Source organism: Mustelus asterias, chromosome 6, assembly GCF_964213995.1.
Source record: "Mustelus asterias chromosome 6, sMusAst1.hap1.1, whole genome shotgun sequence".
Taxonomy (NCBI): domain Eukaryota; kingdom Metazoa; phylum Chordata; class Chondrichthyes; order Carcharhiniformes; family Triakidae; genus Mustelus; species Mustelus asterias.
This window is the reverse complement of record NC_135806.1, coordinates 71,019,264-71,039,996: the sequence shown is the minus strand read 5'-3', so window position 1 is coordinate 71,039,996 and position 20,733 is coordinate 71,019,264. Positions and strand designations below refer to the sequence as shown.

Here is a 20,733-nt window from a genome sequence, read left to right as displayed (position 1 = left end):
CTCGTACATCATATATGTCACATTCTTTGTGAAAACCTGATGCCATGTAGGATTGGAGACTTCCTTCTGCCAGTGGCTTTGAAAGTGACAGCAACACTTAAATGTCTTTGCTGCTGGATCTTTCCAGGCATCATCAGGTGACCTGTGCATCATCGCCCAATCCACAAGGGTGGCACAGTTGTTAGCACTGCTGCCTCAAAGCGCCAGGGAACTGGGTCCGATTCCCAGCTCGGACCATTGTCTGTGCAGAGTCTGCACCTTCTCCCCGTCTCCGTGGGTTTCCTCCGGGTGCTCCAGTTTCCTCCCACAGTCCAAAACACACGCTGGTTAGGTGCACTGACCATGCTAAATTCTCCCTCAGTGCATCTAAACAGGCGCCAGAGTGTGGTAACCAGGGGGTTTTCACAGTAACTTCATTGCAGTGTTAATATAAGCCTACTTGTGACTAATAAATAAACTTTAACACATTACTGCATAAAGGTCACAGATACCCTTTACAGGAAGGGCATCATTATATCAGGTATCTGGATGAAGATAGTAACATTCAAAGATTTACTGGCTTTGCAGCCATCTTAAGCTTCCCAAGTGTACAGGGGGCAAAAAACTGCACTCCTTTGGCTATATGGGTTCTATGGCCTGTATAATATTTATAAACCACAAGGGTCATTATTCCATCAGGGTACAACTGGTGTGACTATCGCAAGCACATTCTGCAAGTGTGTGCATGGTACCCTGGGAATTTAGTAAGACGTTTCACAAACACCAGGTTAAAGTCCAACAGGTTTATTTGGCAGCACAAGCTTTCAGAGTGTCAGTCCTTCTTCACCCATCAGAAGGAGTGACACTCTGAAAGCTTGTGCCACCAAATAACCCTGTTGGACTTTAACCTGGTGTTGTGAGACTTCTTACTGTGCTTACCCCAGTCCAATGGCGGCATCTCCACACCCTGGGAGTTGCCATGACTCCTACATCCTCTGTCACTCTCAGCTGTCTGGGATTTTTGAGGGGCCAGAACATCTGCAGAGATGGAGCTACTGAGGGACACCTCGAGTACACAGATTCAATAACAGAAGGAAGACATGGGAGGTGTGTATGTGTTCATGATACCTCAATAGCCGACCGGTTCCAGGAAGAGTAAAGTGAGGTAATCTCAAGCACACATCCCTCTTAGCCCTCCAAGCCATTCCTAGTCATCTCAGGGGCTGACTGAACCATCGCTGAGAATATGAGTTCGGCATTCTCATATGCACGTTCTGACTTCATAAATTACTGGAACATCATCTGAGCTTTGGTCAGTGGTGACCTGCTAATGCACTCACTCAGTGAACTTAAAGTCTACTGCGGATCAACAGCGATGTGAGATGAGGGTTGATGCTTTTAACGCCATCTAATGATATAAATACTGCCGCAAATGAGATGAGGACCAGCCTAGGGATCACATCTTAAACTGCATGTCTTGGATTCAAATACCAACACCGAGATCATCTAGATGTTGTTCGAGTATTATTGCTGGTAAGCTGCCCTCAACCATTGCTGTTGCTTGAGGAATAAGGGTTCAAAACAATATACACTTCTCGAAAGATTTAAACATATCTCCCTGACAATGCACAAGTGTCTGGGGACTTGGCCTGGCAGGTCTTGCTGGTTCACAAGGTCTCCATGGTGGTTGCCAACTTTCCAAAGGTGACCTTGACGTGCTTGCATAATGGAGCCACTGACATCAGCCAAACGTGGATGGACTCAAAATGTATTACCGTTCTGTTTTAACTGATACTTCAGAACTTGTCCGAGGGGTTCGGATATTCTGCATCTGTGACCATCGAGTCGACTTCTCCCATTGATCACTGATCTTTAATAAATTTTTATGTTTTGTACTGTGACACTGGTTTCCTGAGTCTAGTTGCCACCTTGTCAAAAGCCCCGTTAACAGTGTGCTCATACATTTGTGTTTGAAATGAGTGACTAATGGGTGACATCTACACAAAAGTGACTCTGGAAAACAAAGTTTGATATTAATTTAGTCAGATATAATATGTAACCCATACCGTTGAGATGATTTTAAAACCCAAGGTAGTTTTTAGAGGCACTAAAAAGAGGTTTCCTGCTTAGTGGTTAAGTCATCTGCCAGTCTCTCTGCAAGACAGCTGAGGGTAAACCGGTCAACGTCATCAGTAACACAAAACTGTGAACTGACAGCTTATATAACATGGTGTCAATTTTCTTCTCTGTCACTGGTGTAAGATGGGATGCTGAGTCATTATGAGCCTTTTCAATGGGGCTAATTCCATCCTGTCAGTCTCGTTTGCTATACTGGGAGATTTTTCACTTATCTTTAGGAAAAGAAATCTGATGAACATAGTTTACAGGAATAATTATAATTTTAATTAAATACTGGAAAACATTGAATACTACATCAAATAAACTTAATCTGGTACAATAAAATGTATAAAAAACAAAAACTACAAATGATCAAAACCTGAAATAAACATAAATGCTGGAAACAGATGCAAATTGACCTGTTCCCAAACAAATATAGCTGGAGGAAGTTTTGAGATGTGTACAATTATTTTAACTGAACCAAATTCTATTGTAAAGTTATTCTAATAAATGGTTTAGTTCAAATTCAGCTGTTACAAGGCTAGTCAGAGATTGCGTATTCTGTGGTGAGTAACTCACCTTCCTTCTCCCCAAAGTGATTCCACCATCTGGAAGGCACAAGTCAGGAGTGTAATGGAATATTCGCCATTTGCTTGGATGAGTGCAACCCCAACAACACAAAACTCAACACCACCCAAGAAAAAGCAGCCTGTCCAGGGTGTATACTGGGTGAGTTGGCATGGTGCTTGAAGGGCCGTAGGGAGCATTGAAACAATGACACTGAAGACCCTTTTTTCGGAGGTCAGCGCGGTGAGCCAAGAGATAACATGACTTGAGCTACCCACCTAGGTATTGAAAATCCAGGTAGTTTCACTCCACAGATGCTCCCTGATCTGCTGTGTATTCCTAGCATTTATATCGTATAGTTTCAATTGGCTGGAAGAACTAAATGGTACTGGGAATCTTCAATTAATACCAGATTTCAGAAGAGTAAATGTAATTAAAATGCTTGATGATTTCGAACAGACAAAAAGAATAGAATGCTAGACAATTATATACATAATGGGAAAAGTTTTTGTGGTTATATACAAGTAGCAGAGATCTGCCAAAGACAGTACTGGACCACTGAAAGATGCTCCAAGGTAAAGTTACAAATGGATAGCGTGGAAATATTAAATAAGTATTTTGCATTTTGATTATTCGAATTGAATGATTTTAAATATTACATTTGATGAACAGGTTGTTTTAGATAGAACTAACTCGAATACAGATAGAGCAAGTGAGCCAGATATCTACGTGAGGATCCACAGGGAAATTCAGGCATTTGCTGTTCGAGCCCATATTTTTAAATTGCACTGTACTCTGGGATGGTTGCTGCAGACTATACTGTAGTTTCCACTTTTTTTTAAAGTGACAATTCAAACCTGGCAAACTATAGGTCTACTATTTTGAAACCAGTAATAGGAAAGATGCTGGAGGAAATCATTCGGGATAAAATGTATTAGGAATTATGAGGGATATATTATATATATGAAACATATTGGCCGGAACTTTCTGGCTGTTCGCTAGTGGAAGGTCCTCTGGTCCCACCGGCAGCACACCACCGCCATGGGTTTCCCTACGGTGTGGGGCGTCTACAATGGAAAATCCCAGAAGATCCCACCACACTACCCCTTGTTGCCAAGAAACCCACTGATTTATAAGCCAGAAAATTCCAGCTATTATATACAGCATGATGTGGATCTTGTGTTGAAAGACAGATTTTGTGTCTGACAAACTTGGTTTAATTTGGATATGGGCAGTGTTGTGCATGGCCAAGTGCTCAATATTGATACACCCATCAGGGAAAAGCATTCAAGAAGATGGAGGAAAAATCTGGGCATTCTATTGTATAGATTTCTAAAAAGGCCCATGAGCAATGCTGAGAATCAATAGCTAGATCAAATAGTTGTGGTGCATTCATTGGACACTTGGTTATAAAACAAGGCACACTATTTTGCCCTTGTATATGAACTTGGCCAAATTTCACTTGGGATACTGTCCCCAGTTTTGACCTCATGTTCAGTGATACTGAATGTGTGAATAGGGTGTAGACAAGGGCGACTAGACTAATCCCTGGTATAAAACATTCTATTTACCAAATTAGGTTAAACGAATTAGGACTCTACACTTTAGATAACCGTAAAGCTAAAGCTGAACTGAGGTTTATTAACCATGGAAGGCATTTAACATGGTCTGCAGGAACACCAAGATTAGACATAATTTATTGAGAATTCAGACTCAAATTATAAATTCCTAAAGGTCCACTAATAAGTTATTTGTAACATTAACTCAAGGGGCTGGAATTAATAAAGGCGACCCTGGCCCATGAAGGAAGTACCTGCATTTAATATTTGGAAAGTCGTTAATTTCTTCAAGGCAAAATTTTTGCCTTCATCTGGGCAGGGAATCCTACATCAGAGAGTTTGCCAGCCAATCAAATGGCCAGCAGCTCAGTCCCAGCAGTTTCACCAGGAGAAGGATGGGGGTCGGTAGACCCGAGTGGGGCAGTTAAGAAGCACTACCTCACCAGTGTGGGCAGTGAAATCTGCCAGGTCAGAAACTTGGCATATGCCTCTCCTAGTAGTGGTGGGATATGACCCTTGGGTAAATTGGCAAGGGTGGACAGGTAGGCAGCAGACACTGTGCCAAAGGTATTTTTTGGGCCACGTTACCTGCATACCCACCACCAGGGGCCACAAAATCCAGCCCTTTGTGTGATTGCACTGAGAGAAATAGATTTGGTTCTGTACTCTGCCAAGTCCTTAAGCTCTGCAGTGTTGCATGGAGAAGTGGCAACCAGGGCCATTTGGGATTCTTTATACTAAGAAAATTGAATGGAGTTTTGTTATCAGCTGTATGCTTCATAATGGCAGGATTGAATACGATTAGGGTAGAATTCTGTTGATGAGTTGTATCTTATACTCTGCCTTGAACAAACCTGATCTCTAACTGTAAGGCATGCATGGCTTGGAAAGACCAGAACAGAAGCCTAAAACAGCAGAGAAACTAGATGTTAGTATACAATCTAATAGATAAGTGGAATTAGCAGAGGAGATATATAACTAGGATTGGATCACTGTTATTCTTTTTTTACATAGTCCAACTGTGTCATTTACGATATGTTTGCATAAGCAGGATTTGTACTTAGAAATAATATTCAAAAGATAAATCTGAATGCAAGGATTGAAAAATGTTAAATGGACACAATACACTTCAAATTAAATGGTGTTACAGAATTTCAACTCAAGAAATATGAATTAATTTCAAACATGCTTCGAATCGAGTAGTTATACTGTGATGGATATAGATTGCAATCACTTCCCTTTGCATAAGATTAGCCTGTTTTGACTAACCATAAACACATAACAGGTCATCTCATTTGAATGAAACTTATGGAGCAAGCATAGTTAGGATTCAGAGACTTAGGATATTTTCTTTTAATGCAAAATCATTTGCTGCCAATTATGCGCTCGGAGTTTAATTTTAAATTAAAACAATTAACTAATAGACATGATTAAGGTTTAAAGCATGGACAAAATATTGCTGCTGAATTCTTTAAAGTTATTTAAATTGTGGAGCCAATCTGACAATATAATATGGCTGAACTATATCTTTCAATAGTTGCATAGCATAATCTAGTTAGTAGCTGCCCCAGAGGATGGAATTTTCCAGTCCTGCCAGCGGCGGGTTTCGTGGCAACTGGAAGTGGAAAATTCAGAGTGAAACCAAAAGTCGGAATCCTGTTGGAGAGAAATAAAGTTGGAATTTTCCTCCCATGACTTTCATAGCAGTCTCACTGTTGATGTCAGGACTGCCATTTGCATGCATTACCACATCATGAATACTTACTAAAAACTCAATCATGTTTCCCCTTCCCAATTACGTGCCAAGCTAGTGCAAAAATTAGACTGGTCTAAATCATCACTGGATACAAGTGGCAAGCCCACAGCTTTTCTTGCCTGCTTCAGCACTCTGCAATGTTGGGAATATTCCATCCTTCAGCTCTGAAGAAGTCAGATGGATTCTAAATTCTTTCCTTTCTTCACAGATACTGCGAGTCTGGCAGTAAGGAAATTATCTATTTTTAGTATGGCAGACTAGAAAGCCGACAGAAGGGGGTGGATGGAAATAGGACTGTATGAATGTGAGGGGATGCACGCTGACTCCACAATAGAGGGGGTGCAAGGTGTTACTGTGACACAAGAGGAATGGATGAGAGAGAGACTTGTGGGAGAGACTGGTCACAATAGCAGTTCTTAAATTTCTTCTCCCTGTGGATGCCTTTTCCAAATGTGTATTTTTAAAAAAAACTATCTATGCAGTGAACAGAAGCTAAACACAAGTTTATTAACTACTAAAGCGGAAGGGAAAAATAACAAAATACACACACATGCATCACCCCACCCCGGCATTATGCATAGCCCTGTAACATGACCCACAAAGCTTCAGGGCTGTCTTTAGTCACTCACCCTGTCATGAAGGAACAGAGTAATTGCCACATCATGAAGGAACAGGACAGCTCATTGAAAGATGGTTATACTGGAGTTTGAAAAGAGAGAGAGTGTGTGCACAGACGGTCCTGGGGATTTGTGGACCTTAGTCAGGGTGAGTGACTAAAGGCAGCCCTGAGGCTTTGCGGGTCATGTTACAGGGCTATGCATAATGCCGGGGTGGGGTGATGCATGTGTGTGTATTTTGTTATTTTTCCCTTCCGCTTTAGTAGCTAATAAACTTGCGTTTAGCTTCTGTTCACTGCATAGATAGTTTAAAAAAAAATACACATTTGGAAAAGGCATCCACAGGGAGAAGAAATATAAAAACTGTTGTGACCAACTGAGGAGCTGAATAGAGTCAGTTCACTCCTCCTCACCTGGCCATAACACCATGGGACATTGCTATGCATACATTGGCTGCTGGTTGCTATGCATAAATTGGCTGCTGGTGTATTTAACCACATGGCAACAATGCAAACACATCCAAAACATTTTACTGGAAGTGAAATGTCTGAAAACATTCTGGGAGTCATGATAAGGAGTATGGAAACATAATTTGTAAAGGTTTGGAAATCTACTTGTTATATTGCTCATTTAAAAATTGGAAGACAACTTATTTCTCCTGAGCACCTTGTGTTCTAACAGATCTATAAAGTCTAATTGAAAACTTCATTTAGCCAGAGTTAACTCAGCTTTTAATAACTCCAAGCCGTTCACAATTAGGACACAGATTATATTGGTTCAATAACCCAGGAACAACTTTAAGACAAATATTGACATTCTACTCACAAAAAGAGATTCTCCATAATATAATTATAGTCGGGTCGATTGCTCTCTGGCAGGAAACAAGCTGCAAACACAATGATGGCATTGAGTCCATCGCTATAGTAGCCTGAGGAAAACAAGAAAGCATTTGTTTAGCATTGTGCACTCTTAACAGAAATACCTGGAACTTCTTAGCATTGCAAAGGCACGAGAAATCTAGTAAGGTAACAATAACTTAAAATCTCTCTCACTCAGAAGAGCATTAATGGCCAACCTGGGTCACCAATTGCAAGGTAAACACTATGAAGAGTTCCGAAACAGTACGGTTTCAGGTTTATAATCTATTTAATTGCAGGCATATCTAAAAAAAAGTGACTAGGTTCTGAAATCAAAGAGAACTGAGGGATTGCTATGTGCTCTGCTTCACAGAGACATGGTTCACTCCTGTTTCACTGGACTGTGCCCTACAACTAGAGGGCTTATCAATCCACTGAATTGAACACAGTGGCCTCAGGCAAGACTAGGGGAGGTGGGGTCTGCCTTCTAATTAACATCTCATGGTGCCCAGACAGCTACACTGGTGAGTTTCTGCTCAGTAAGAGTTTTAACAACACCAGGTTAAAGTCCAACAAGTTTATTTGGTAGCAAATGCCATTAGCTTTCGGAGCGCTGCTCCTTCGTCAGATGGAGTGGAAATCTGCCGATCCATCTGACGAAGGAGCAGCGCTCCGAAAGCTAATGGCATTTGCTACCAAATAAACCTGTTGGACTTTAACCTGGTGTTGTTAAAACTCTAACTGTGTTCACCCCAGTCCAACGCCGGCATCTCCACATCATGACTACCATCGAGTTTCTGCTCCCCAGACCTAGAATACCAGATGCTAAAATGCTGCCCCCTACTACCTTCCATGGGAGTTCACCTCTGTTACCCTAACAGCAGTTTACATCCCACCCCACGCGGATGTAAAGACTGCACTGGACGGAATATAGACCACCACAAACAGCCTTGAGGCAAAACATCCTGAAGACTTGGACTTCAATCAGGATGTGGCGATGCCGGCGTTGGGCTGGGGCAAGCACAGTAAGAAGTCTCACAACACCAGGTTAAAGTCCAACAGGTTTATTTGGTAGCACGAGCTTTCGGAGCACAAAAGCACAAGCTTTTGAAGGGGCAGTGCTCCAAGGTCTGCAAGATACAACAAACGACAGGATGAAGGAATGTAAAATCGCCGGCTCCAATGCACCCCTCCCCACTGAGCTCAACACATTCTATGCCTGTTTTGAGCGAGAGGTCAGCAAGAGCATGCCCTCCATCCTGGAAGTCTTGGACGAACCTGTATCCGAGGTTACCTTGCTGATGTCAGAGCAGCCTTCTCAAAAGTCAACCCACAGAAAGCAACTGGCCCAGATGGGGTACCCGGACGAACACTCAGGTCCAGTATGGATATTTTCAACGTCTCTTTACACCAATCTAAGGTCCCTAACTGCTTCAAGACGACAACCATCATCCTGGTACCAAAGAAAAGCCAGGCAGCATGCCTTAAACGACCATCACCTGGTGGTTCTGACATTTTTCATTAAGAAGAGCTTAGACAGGTTAGTTATGGTACAAATCAATTCCTGCCTCTCAGACTGCCTGGATTCACTACAGTTTGCCTGCAGGTCCACAGCAGACACCATCTCCCTGGCCTTACACTCAACCCGAGAACACCTAGATAACAAAGACACCCATGTCAGATTCCTCTTCATAGAACGCAGCTCAGTCTTTAACACCATTATTCCTATGAGACTCATCTCCAAACTTCATGGCCTAGGGCTCAGCTCCTCCTTCTGCAACTGCATCCTTGACTTCCTAACCCACAGACCGCAATCAGCAAGGATAGGCAACAACACGTCCTCCACGATTATCCTCAACACTGGTGCTCTGCAAGGCTGTGTCCTCAGCCCCCTACTATACTCCTATGACTGTGCGGCCAAATTCCCCTCCAACTCAATTTTCAAGTTTGCTGATGACACCACCGTTATGGGTCGGATATCAACCAATGACGAGACACAGTACAAGGGATAGAGAATCTGGTGAACTAGTGCGACGACAATAATCTCTCCCTCAATCTCAACAAAACAAAAGGAGATAGTCATTGACTACAAGAAGTGTAGTTTAGGGGATGCCCCTGTCTACATCAATGGGGCGAAGTAGAAATGATCGAGAGCTTCAAATGTTTTAGTTATCCAGGTCAACAACAACTGTCCTAGTCTCTCCAGACCAGGTTAAAGTCCAACAGGTTTATTTGGTAGCACAAGCCACTAGCTTTCGGAGCACTGCCCCTTCACCAGGTGCCCCTTCATTGACTCACCTGATGAAGGGGCAGCGCTCCAAAAGCTAGTGGCTTGTGCTATCAAATAAACCTGTTGGACTTTAACCTGGTGTTCGGAGACTTCTTGCTGTGTTTACCCCAGTCCAACGCCGGCATCTCCACATCTAGTCTCTCCAAGCAGACACGATTAGTTAAGAAAGTCCACCAATGCCTCTACTTTCTCAGGAGTCTAAGGAAATTTGGCACCTTCGCCACAACTCTCACCAACTTCTACAGATGCACCATAGAAAGCATTCTTTCTGGTTGTATCACAGCTTGGTGTGGCTCCTGCTCTGTCCAAGACCACAAGAAACGATAAAAGGGTCGTGAATGAAGACCAGTCCATCAGTCAAACCAGCCTCCCAGCCCTTGACACTGTCTATACTTCCTGCTGCCTCGGAAAAGCAGCCAGCATAATTAATGACCCCATGCACCCCTGACATACTCTCTTCCATCGGGAAAAAGACACAAAAGTCTGAGGAAACATACCAACTGACTCAAAAACAGCTTCTTCCCTACTCCCATCAGACTTTTGAATGGACCGACCTCGCATTTTGATCTGTCTTTACACCCTAGCTATGACTAACTAATTCTGCACTTTATCCTTTCCTTCCTTATGTACGGTATGTTTCATCTGTTTAGCATGCAAGAAACAATACTTTTCACTGTATACTAATACATGTGACAATAATAAATCAAATAAATCTGCAGTTCTGTTTACAATGATTTGATTTGGGAATTCAAATAGACCAAACATGGGTCATGAACAGCACCATGGAAGCAGAAACAAAATTAAATCCAAATTTTAAAGTAAGTCAGCGTGGCATAGTTCTAGAGGTTTGCCCATGGTGGATAGCAGATGAGTTGGCTTGGAAGGGAACAAGGGCAAAGGGTTGTGGATGGAGGCATGATTTGGTTCTAAGCTGGCATGGGTTTATAAAGGGCCATCAGGTTGGGTGGAGGGTCATGTCTTGGTATAAGTGGTATGATCGGCCATGGGGGTGCGTGGGAGACAAGTAGCAGCATATGTTTGTATTGATCATGTGTGGCAGATGTGTACTAGAGGATTGTTTTTCCTTTTAGTTATTTTAAAAACTAAGTTCAACAAAGTGCTGGAACAGAGAAGCTCAGCTCAGCCCACCTCTGCACTTGTTTACGAGAGGAAGAGTGTGTGGGTGGGTAGGTCCGACTTCTAATTCGGATTACCTCACCCCGTAATGAAACTTAGAACTGTGGACGGCATTTTTTTTTAAAGTTGGGTTCACAGAACAGGAATTTTCCCAGCTCTGTATGTCCAATCCCAGGAGCACCAACCTGGGTACAGAATTAAATTGTCTGAGCAAGTTATTCTTCTGAACAGTTTCGAACAATTTTCATAGCACCCTCCACCCCTGTTAAAATCAATAATTATTTTCCTGAATGGATGCCTATTTACTCACCACTGTCAGATAGAGTGGAAACTAATGATGCAGATGATTTCTCCAAGTATGAAAATGGAAAGCTGTTTTCTGTTCTAAAGTCATATCCACCTCAAATGATTAACTGTTTCTCTCTCCACAAATGCTGCCAAACCTGCTGAGTATTTCCAGCACTTCCATTTCTATTTCAGATCTCCAGCATCTGAAGTACTTTGCTTTTATTGAGAGAGAATTGGTTACTTACCCTCATAAGAAAATAGATCTATCTGTGCAATTTTTTCTGACATTTTTCGCTAAAGGTTTGGATTATCATTTTATTGACAGAAGGGGGCTATTCTGTCCATGTTGTGTGCCTTTGCCTCTTTGAAAAAGCCGTACAATTCATCCCATTCTAACACGATGGTGGTTACAAGTCCTATGAAGACATCATAAAATGAATTAATAGTTTAAATTTAATTAAAATATAATTCAATTAAAATTTAAATTAAACTGGAACAATAGGGCAACTGTTAAACAGTGATATCTGTGGAAGCGTGGACTCTTTCGAGGGTGATCCTTTGCAGGCTACGTGACCAGGCTGCAGCACGTGTGAATCTGGGCCAATCGGGAGCAAGTGTGAGAAATCCTGGAGCTAGATGGCTTCAGTTGGAGTTTGGACATTGTTAGGAGTAAACCTGTATTAGTCGAGCTGTTGAACCCTTCGTGTATACAATTCTTCTTATCAATATACCCTTTAGCTATTTATTGGCCACATCAAGTCATCTCGAGTTATTACACTGGTGACAAAGAAAAACTGGATCAGTCATTGAGAGTGCAGAGTTGGAGGGGGAGGAGAGTGATCACTGGAAGCTGAAGTCCAAACAGGTAAAGACTCAGTCCCAATTCGGGAGAATCACGGCCGAAGTCCCATGCCAGCAGGAACCCTGAAGATTCCTGCTGGCGTTGGAAGCATTTATCGGATGGGATTCTCCCACCTTCTGGATGTTAATTTATTCATAATCAGACAACCTGTCAGCCAGCCATGCTGTTCCAAGATTGGGCCTCTATTTTTAAAAGGCGGCCTGGTTTCCGTGCTGAGACAGGGCCCCCTCCCACAAAAAAAATGGTGGACTGCACACTGACCAAGGAGGTACCATCAGCCTGTCACCAAAGAGGGGCATCCTCTTCCCCCCCCCCCCCCCCCGCAACCATAAAGAATGGGTAACGCCCTCACACCACTTAGGCATGAGGGTGACTCTGCCCCCCCCCCAGCCACTCAGGCACCCCCCCCCCCCCCGCCCCCCCCCCCCCCACATAGGCCCCCTTCAGGCCACATGCCTTGGCAGTACCAACAGCACACTGCCTCATTGCACACCAATACCCTGTCCTGGTGCTTTGGACTCTGCGAGTTTGAGGAAGTAGGGCTAGTGGCCATTTGCCCCACTGCTGCTGCTAGGCAGCAAAGGAAGGGTCCCTCAAGGGTCTGGAGATGACCTAACCACTGGGATGGGGTATCATGGCTGAACTGCTCCTTCTAGCCCTGGCAGACCTGAAGATCACCCCTGACATCGTGATTTCATGTAACCCTACGATATATTTCTGCATCCCTATCTGTCAGCTATGCAAATTCTCAAGTGGCCAGGTCACTTTAACTCCATGCCCCTGTCACCTGGCAGGATTTTAAATCATTGCAGCACTCCATTCCATAGCTGAGATTTTCCTTTCTCCTTGTCAGAACTGCAGGTGAAAGCAGACCCCTTTGAAGTCCTGAGAGAGAGATGAGATGTCAATTTCACCTGGGGTGAGTTCCAATCTGTACAGCTGTGCACTCAGCCCCAGTGTATGCATACAGCTTTGAGAGGGAGTGAAACTACAAAACTACAGACTGTCAATCATGGTTAGACTTGGGGTTAGGATCAATGGGGTACTCGAGGTGAAGGGATATCAAAATAAACACATGTGGTAGAGAATAATAGAAATCCATCGATCTGACAACTGAATCTTTTACGAGGAAATGCATATTGAATGTTACAAATCAAAACTGTGTACGTACATTGGGGCTGAGTGAAACCTCTTCCTCCACTGCACCCCCCCCCTCCCCCTCCCACCCCCAGTTGACATCCCCACTCTGTCAGAGGACTTCACAAGGGTCGGAGTCAATGGAGCGCAAATGCATGAATCTAGGCCAATCACGAGCGGGTGTGAGCAGTCCTGAGGCTGGAGGGCTTCAGATGGAGTTAGGCCATTGTTAGAAGTAGATCTGCATTAGTCATGCTGTTGAACCCTTCATGTATATAGCTCCCTCATATCAATAAGCCCTTCAATTATTTGTTGGCCAGAGTGTCACTTTGTGTTATTATAAAATCAGAAGCACTTCTACCCTCAAAAGATATAGTAATCTCCTCGCTAAAAACGGATCAGTTAAAGATTAGCAAACTGAGACCGATACATTTTTATCATACACAAATATTAAGGGTTACAAAAACTAAGACAGGTAGATGGAGGTAAAATTCAGATTAACCATATTCTAACCGAATGGTAGAACTGCCTCAAAGGGTTGAATAATAAAGTCCTACACCTTTGTTACGATATATTCACAGAAAGTCAGAATTCAACTGTGCAAAACACTAACTCAAACAACACTGCTAAAAAGAAACAATGGGTCATAAGTTCCTCCGATAGGCAATAGTGTTGGATTGCCATTGTACCCACTTATCTGCGCTAAAGTTCTTCCCATGTCGCCTAACCTTCCTGACTTAGGCCAGGTGAGATTCATGCAGCCCAACAGGTCTCCGAGTCCAGTGCCAGGGTCCACAAGAAATTGGACGAGGACATGTCCCTTTTATACAGCACTACCTGCTGTAAAGCAGGCGAATTAATAATGGACCAGGGAGAAGGTAAGCATCTAAGTGGATGAGATTTATGGGAGGGCATTGTTTTAAGGGAACAGAATGAACTGCAGCAGAATAAAAGGTGGAGTGACTGAAGTCACAGTAGATAATAAAATAACCATGATAGTGACTTGTCTAATTAATGGTCATTTAATTCTGAGATTACAGCACTTGAAAGATTCCCTTCTACTTTCCTGTTTATTGCTTCATCAAATTAACATTCGAAACTGTCCTCTTATACATGGATCGACTTAGGCAACTTAGGGACTTAGTTCTAGATTACGGTTTTACACAAGTACTATTAAGAAGATTTTGTATCAGAATTGAAAGAATGGCCATTGGGGGACTCACTTCCAATTCACCAGCATGATCACTGCAATATATTCTAATTGGGTATGCAGGAGAGTACAGGAGGATGTTATTGACAGGGTGATTAAATTGCAGGATCATATTTAATGTAGCTTTAGCATTACTATTGCAAGAAACTCAGCCATTGTTTGCCATTTCTATATCAAAAATTAAATCAATGAGACCAGATGTTTTTTTTCTAGAACGTTGCCTTATTTAATCTCTTAGCCCTGTGGCTAACTCTCTACCGATGTACCCTGTCCAATAGAAACAACCTTCAGGAGATGCTGTTCTCTTAATCCTAGTCCAGTTTGCTGACACGTTTGAAGTGCTTAACCAGATCCACAAAGTAGTCTCAGTCAAAATCAGCTTAGTCTCATAAGATTTTCTTGGAAATCCTGACCACGAAAATAAGCTTGAAATAAAGATTATTGCACTGTCAAGGTAAGTAATTAAAAAATTTCCATGTCTTTGATCTCAGTTTATCATAATTTAAAAAAAATATATAAAATATCAAATTATTTGTGCAGAGCGGACAGCTAAGAATGAGAGATCATGATTAACAATTCATGCAAATATAAACCGACTGCCAATTAAAGCAATTTTAAATTCCTGGAATAAAACACCACTGTGATGAGTCTCCTTTCCTCAGAATCTCAAGGAGAAAGGATTGGAAATGCAAATCACAGGCTTGTCACAAGCACAACATGAAACAGATAATTTCATACGTAACATGCCCAAGTAATTTGAATTGCTTCCGTTCTTCTTCAAAGGAGTGCATAAAAAGCAGCCAAGCACACGGAATATTGCATAAAAAAATAAGTGGCCATGACAACATGCCAGCTCTTGAAGACCTGTTCATCACAGGATCAATACCTGTGCAACAAATATGGATGGTTGCACAGGTATTGATCCAAGAAATAAACCAGGACAAATCTAACATGGCTAATTGCTGCCCTGTCAGCCTGTTCCCAATCAGCAGCGAGGGAAGAGGTAATTAATAGCGCAATCAAGAAATACTTTTCACATATGCAAAGTTCTGATTCCATCAGAATCTCACAGCTTCAGACCGCATCACAAATCATCTTCCAGTTTCTGAAACAAAAGCTGAACACTAGAGGAGAATTCAGCATGACTTGATGTCAATGTAGATTTCAATTAATACATCAAGGATCCTGAGCAAAATTAAAGTAATTGGAGCATGAAGCTGAAAATTCTTTGGTGATTAGAATCATGTCTGATGCAAAGACGATATCTGTGACTGCAGGACTTCAGGAGAGCATCCTCAGCTCAACCATCTTCAGTTGTGTCAATAGTTTCCCCAAGGGTAAGAATGGTGCTGTTCCATGTTGATTCCACAATATTCAGCTCAACTCTCATTCCTTCCAATTATAAAGTGGCCCTTGCCAATGTACGTCAGGGTCAGGATAAAATCCAAACTTGGCTGACAGAGTGAAAGTACCAGTTATTGTGGGCAACACAATGGTTAGCACTGTTGCTTCACAGCACCAGGAAACAGGTTCAATTCCAGCCTTAGGTGGCTGTGTGAAGTTTGCACCTTCTCCCAGTGACAAAGCCCCTGGAGAAGTATAGTGAAAGTACGAAGGAACTTAATTGTGGAATTAGGAGGGCCAGAAGGGACCATGAAATCACTAACAAACAGGGCCAAGGAGAATCCCAAGGCTTTTTATGCATATATTAGGAACAAGAGAGTAGCAAGAGAAAGAGCAGACCCACTTGAGGACAATGGAGGAAAGTCATGCGTGAAGCCACAGGAAGTGGGTGAAATCCTTAATGAGTACTTCATTGCGATATTCACCAAGGAGAAAGACTTGACAGATGTTGAGGTTAGGGGTAGATTTGTGAAGGCTCCAGAAAATCTCAATGTATCGAAGGAGGAAATGTTGAGTATCCTAAATTGCATCAAGGTAGACAAGTCCCCGGGGCCGGATGGGATCTATCCCAGGTTACTGCAGGAGGCAAGGGGAGAAATAGCTGAGGCCTTAACAGATATCTTTACATCCTCTTTGACCACAGGCAAGGTTCCAAAGGACTGGAGAATAGCCAATGTTATTCCCTTGTTTAAGAAAGGAAGCAGAAATAATCCAGCAAATTATAGGCTGGTGAGCCTGACGGCAGTGGTAGGGAAGCTTTTGGAAAAGATGCTGAGGGACAGAATTTATGCATACTTGGAAGAAAATGGACTAGCTTGTGACATGCAGCATGGTTTTGTACAGGGAAGGCCATGTCCCACCAACTTGATTGAGATTTTTTGAAGAGGTGACAAAGACAATTGGTGAGGGAAGGGCTGCAGATGTAGTTTGTGTGGACTTCAGTGAGGCGTTTGACAAAGTCCCACACGGCAGCCTGGTACAAAAACTAAATTCACATTAGATTCAGGATGGGCTAGCTAGATGGATACAGAACTGCTTGGTCATATGAGACAGTAGCGGTGGAAGTATGTTTTTCAGAGTGGAGATCTGTAGCTAGTGGTGTTCCACAGGAACCAGTGCTGGGAACTCGGTTGTTTGTAGTATATATAAATGATCTGGGGGGGAAAAGGTGGGTGGCCTGATTAGTACATTTGCGGATGACATGAAGATCGATGATGTTGCTGATCGAGCTGGGGATTGTCAGAGGATACCACAGGATAAATTGGAGACTCAGGCACAGAAATGGCAGATGGAGTTTAATCTGGAAAAATGTGAAGTGACATTTTGGAGGATCAAATTTAGGTGTGAATTATACTGTAAATGGCAGAACCCTTAGGAACGTTAACAGAGGGATCTGGGTGTGTAGGTCCACAGTTCCCTAATAGTGGCAACACAGGTGGCCAAGGTGATTAAGAAGGCATATGGCATGCTTGCCTTCATCAGCCAGGGCATGGAGTACAAGAGTTGGGAAATCATGTTATAGCTATATAAAACTTTGGTTAGGCCGCATTTGGAGTACTGCGTGCATTACTGGTCACCACAATATCAGAAGGACATGGAAGCTTTGGAGAGTGTGCAAAGAAAGTTCACCAGGATGTTGCCTGGTCTCAAGGGTGTTGATTATGAGGTGAGGTTGAATCAACTAGGATTGCTTTCACTGGAAAGACAGAAGCCGAGGGGAAACCTGATCGAGGTCTACAAAATTGAGAGTTATAAGAGGCATAGACAGGGTAGAGGGTTTTTCCCGGGGGGGGGGGGGGGGGGGTGCCCCTGGATGGAATGCTCTTTCAGAGAGTTGGTGCAGAACTTGATGGGCTGGATGGCCTCCTTTTGCACGATGTGGAGATGCCGGCATTGGACTGGGGTAAACACAGTAAGAAGTCTCACAGCACCAGGTTAAAGTCCAACAGGTGAGTAGGAGTCGTGTTCACAAACAGGGCATATAAAGACACAAACTCAATTTACAAAATAATGGCAAGTCGTGGGGATTACAGATAGTGTGACATGAACCCAAGATCCCGGTTGAGGCCATCCTCATGTGTGCGGAATTTGGCTATCAGTTTCTGCTCAGCGATTCTGCATTGCGGCCTTCATGCTATCTGTAACCCCCATGACTTGCTTAAGCTTGCAAAATCTCACTAACTGTCCTGTCTGGAGACAATACACATCTCTTTAACCTGTGCTTAACGCTCTCTCCACTCACATTGTCTGTACCTTTAAGACTTGATTACCTGTAAAGACTCGCATTCCAACCATTATTTTGTAAATTGAGTTTGTGTCTTTATATGCCCTGTTTGTGAACTGAAATCCCATTCACCTGATGAAGGAGCAGCGCTCCGAAAGCTAGTGGCTTGTGCTACCAAATAAACCTGGTGTTGAGATTTCTTACTCTCCTTTTGCACTGCAGGGTTTCTATGATTCCAAATAAATGGCAGGTATAATCATCTTCATCAAGAAAAACTAGCCATCATCCCTTGATCTTCAATAGCAATGTCATCATTGAGCCATCCGCCACTGACCAGAAGCCGAATAGTTGCATCAATTAATTAGCAAGACTGAAGCCATTGTTTTCAGTCCCTAGTCCAATCTCTGTTCTGTAACTACTGACTTCATTCAGCTCCCCTGGCTACATTTTGAGACTAAGCCAGTCTGCAGCCTTGGTGTTACATTTGTTCTTAAGAGCTTCTGAAATTATATATTTATGCCATCACCAGTGTAATGATATTGTGCCTTAAAGAAATGTATTTATAGGATGTTTCTTATGGAGGGACATGTTTAAAATTCTGCTTTATGGTGCCAATTTCTGAGCACCAGGCAGCTCACGTGCTGAGAATGTGGACTAATGGTTGATTTTAGCTAACGGGGTGTTTGTTTTAATCTGAGTTCATGCATTAGTTCTTTTTCCCCTGGGGTTTCAGAGTAGGATTTTGATTAGGTTGACTGACAGAGGTAGAGTCATGTGAATGGGTGGAGCTAATCTTGCAGGGAAAGCACACAGTTCTCTTATTTTAGAACAATTGGTTTTCTTCCTCATCCTGAAATCATCAAGAGGTATCTCTCCCTCTCTGGAGACAGTTTGGGGCTGTCAGAAAACAGTGTTTCTTTGTTTCTCTCCAGGAGGTGTCCAAGAGACTCTAGGGCATGTAAGCCTGGGGGTTACAAACTGATTCTGAAGAGTTTTAAGTCTATAACAGGAATATTGCTTCAATTGGAACTAAGAGAGATCAGTTAAGAATTGTATCTTGTCATGTGAAGTATTGTTCAAATTTTAACTGTTAAGCTAATTCATTTGTAGTAGTTAAACTGTGTTAAATAAAGTTTGTTTTGATAAAAGCTTCCAACTGTTTCAATAGAATCATACCTTATCCTCACATTAATGCCAAAATAGCAAATAGTTAGGGTCTAGTCTAACTTCATAATATACTGTGGGGTTTCTGATGTCATACCCGACTATTTATTTCATCTCTAACGGTGTCTCACTTTGTCCATCTCGGCTCTTCTGCTGCTAAAACCCTCATTAATGCCATGGTCATCTCTAGACTTGACTACTCCAAATTATTTTTGGTTTGTTTCTGATGCACTAAGCAGCAAAGACTAGTTTGTATGCAAGAACAAATAAGCTTTAATTCGCAAAAGACTTGGAGCACACCCATGTGACGAACTGGTCCAGATACGGAGGCAGGGGGGTTGGGAGCAGTCACCTTTATACCTGGACCGTGGGGGGGTGGGGGGGGAAAAGAGGTTAGAGGAGTCTCAGGCAGGGCCAGCAGGGGAAGGCCCAGGCATGTCACATACACACAGGCAACAAGCTTAAGTGGTTTACCACATTCACTCCCTGCTTTTAAAAAGAGTCTGGCAGGGGTGAGGTGGGTGGAATGATATTTACAGAATTACAAATTCAGTCTCTCTGGGGGCTTGATCTGCCGCTGTGACCGCCGTAGTGCCGGATGTGGTGTCGGTTCCGGTGGCTGCTGTGTTGGTTCAGGCGCCAGGCCATAGTCGCTCGAGTCGTCTGTAGTCCCTTGCAATTGTCGGGTGCGTGGTGGCGGCTCCTGGGGCTCAGGCGTGCTGTATATGGGGGGTGGGGGTGTGGGATTGTGGGTCGTTGTAGTCCCTGGGGCACCTGCGGGTGCCAGGTCTCGAATAGAGACCGTGTCCTCCCGCCCGTCGGGGTACGCCACATAGGCGTATTGGGGGTTGGCGTGGAGGAGCTGGACCCTTTCGACCAGGGGGTCCGACTTATGGGTCCTCACGTGCTTCCAGAGCAGGACAGGGCCTGGGGACGTCAGCCACGACTGTAGCGAGGTCCCCGAGGAGGACTTCCGGGGGAAAACAAACATTCTTTCGTGAGGGGTAGCATTGGTAGCTGTGCAAAGGAGTGATCTAATTGAGTGTAGTGCATCAGGGAGGACCTCTTGCCAGCGGGTGACTGGAAGACCTTTAGATCTCAGAGCTCGTAAAACGGCCTTCCAGACTCTCGCGTTCTCCCTCTCTACCTGTCCGTTCCCCCTGGGGGTGTAGCTGGTGGTCCTACTCGAGGCTATGCCTTTGGAGAGCAGGTACTGTCGCAGCTCATCACTCAAAGGAGGATCCCCAGTCGCTATGGATATAGCTAGGGAAACCGAACAGGGTGAAGAGGCTGTGCAGGGCCCTGACGACCGTGGCCGAGGTCATATCCGGGCAGGGAATAGCGAAGGGGAAACGTGAATATTCGTCAATGACGTTGAGGAAGTATATGTTGCGATCAGAAGAGGGGAGGGGGCCTTTGAAATCAACGCTTAGGCGTTCGAAAGGGCGGGTGGCCTTGATGAGGTGTGCTCTGTCCGGCCGATAGAAGTGCGGCTTACACTCTGCACAGACCTGGCAGTGTCTGATTATAGACCTGACTTCCTCAATGGAGTAGGGAAGGTTTT

The 20,733-nt window shown here is 43.4% G+C and overlaps 1 protein-coding gene across 4 annotated transcripts in view; it reads right to left on the bottom strand.

Annotated features, from left to right (window-relative positions):
- The window catches only part of LOC144494920 (protein prune homolog 2-like), a 421,892-nt gene that overhangs the window by 50,865 nt on the left and 350,294 nt on the right, over window positions 1–20,733 (bottom strand). For all 4 annotated transcript variants that reach the window (XM_078214519.1, XM_078214521.1, XM_078214522.1 and 1 more), the window contains one exon: window positions 7,422–7,524. In XM_078214519.1, the coding sequence (XP_078070645.1) occupies window positions 7,422–7,524 (103 nt within the window). The remainder of the gene's footprint in view (window positions 1–7,421; window positions 7,525–20,733) is intronic.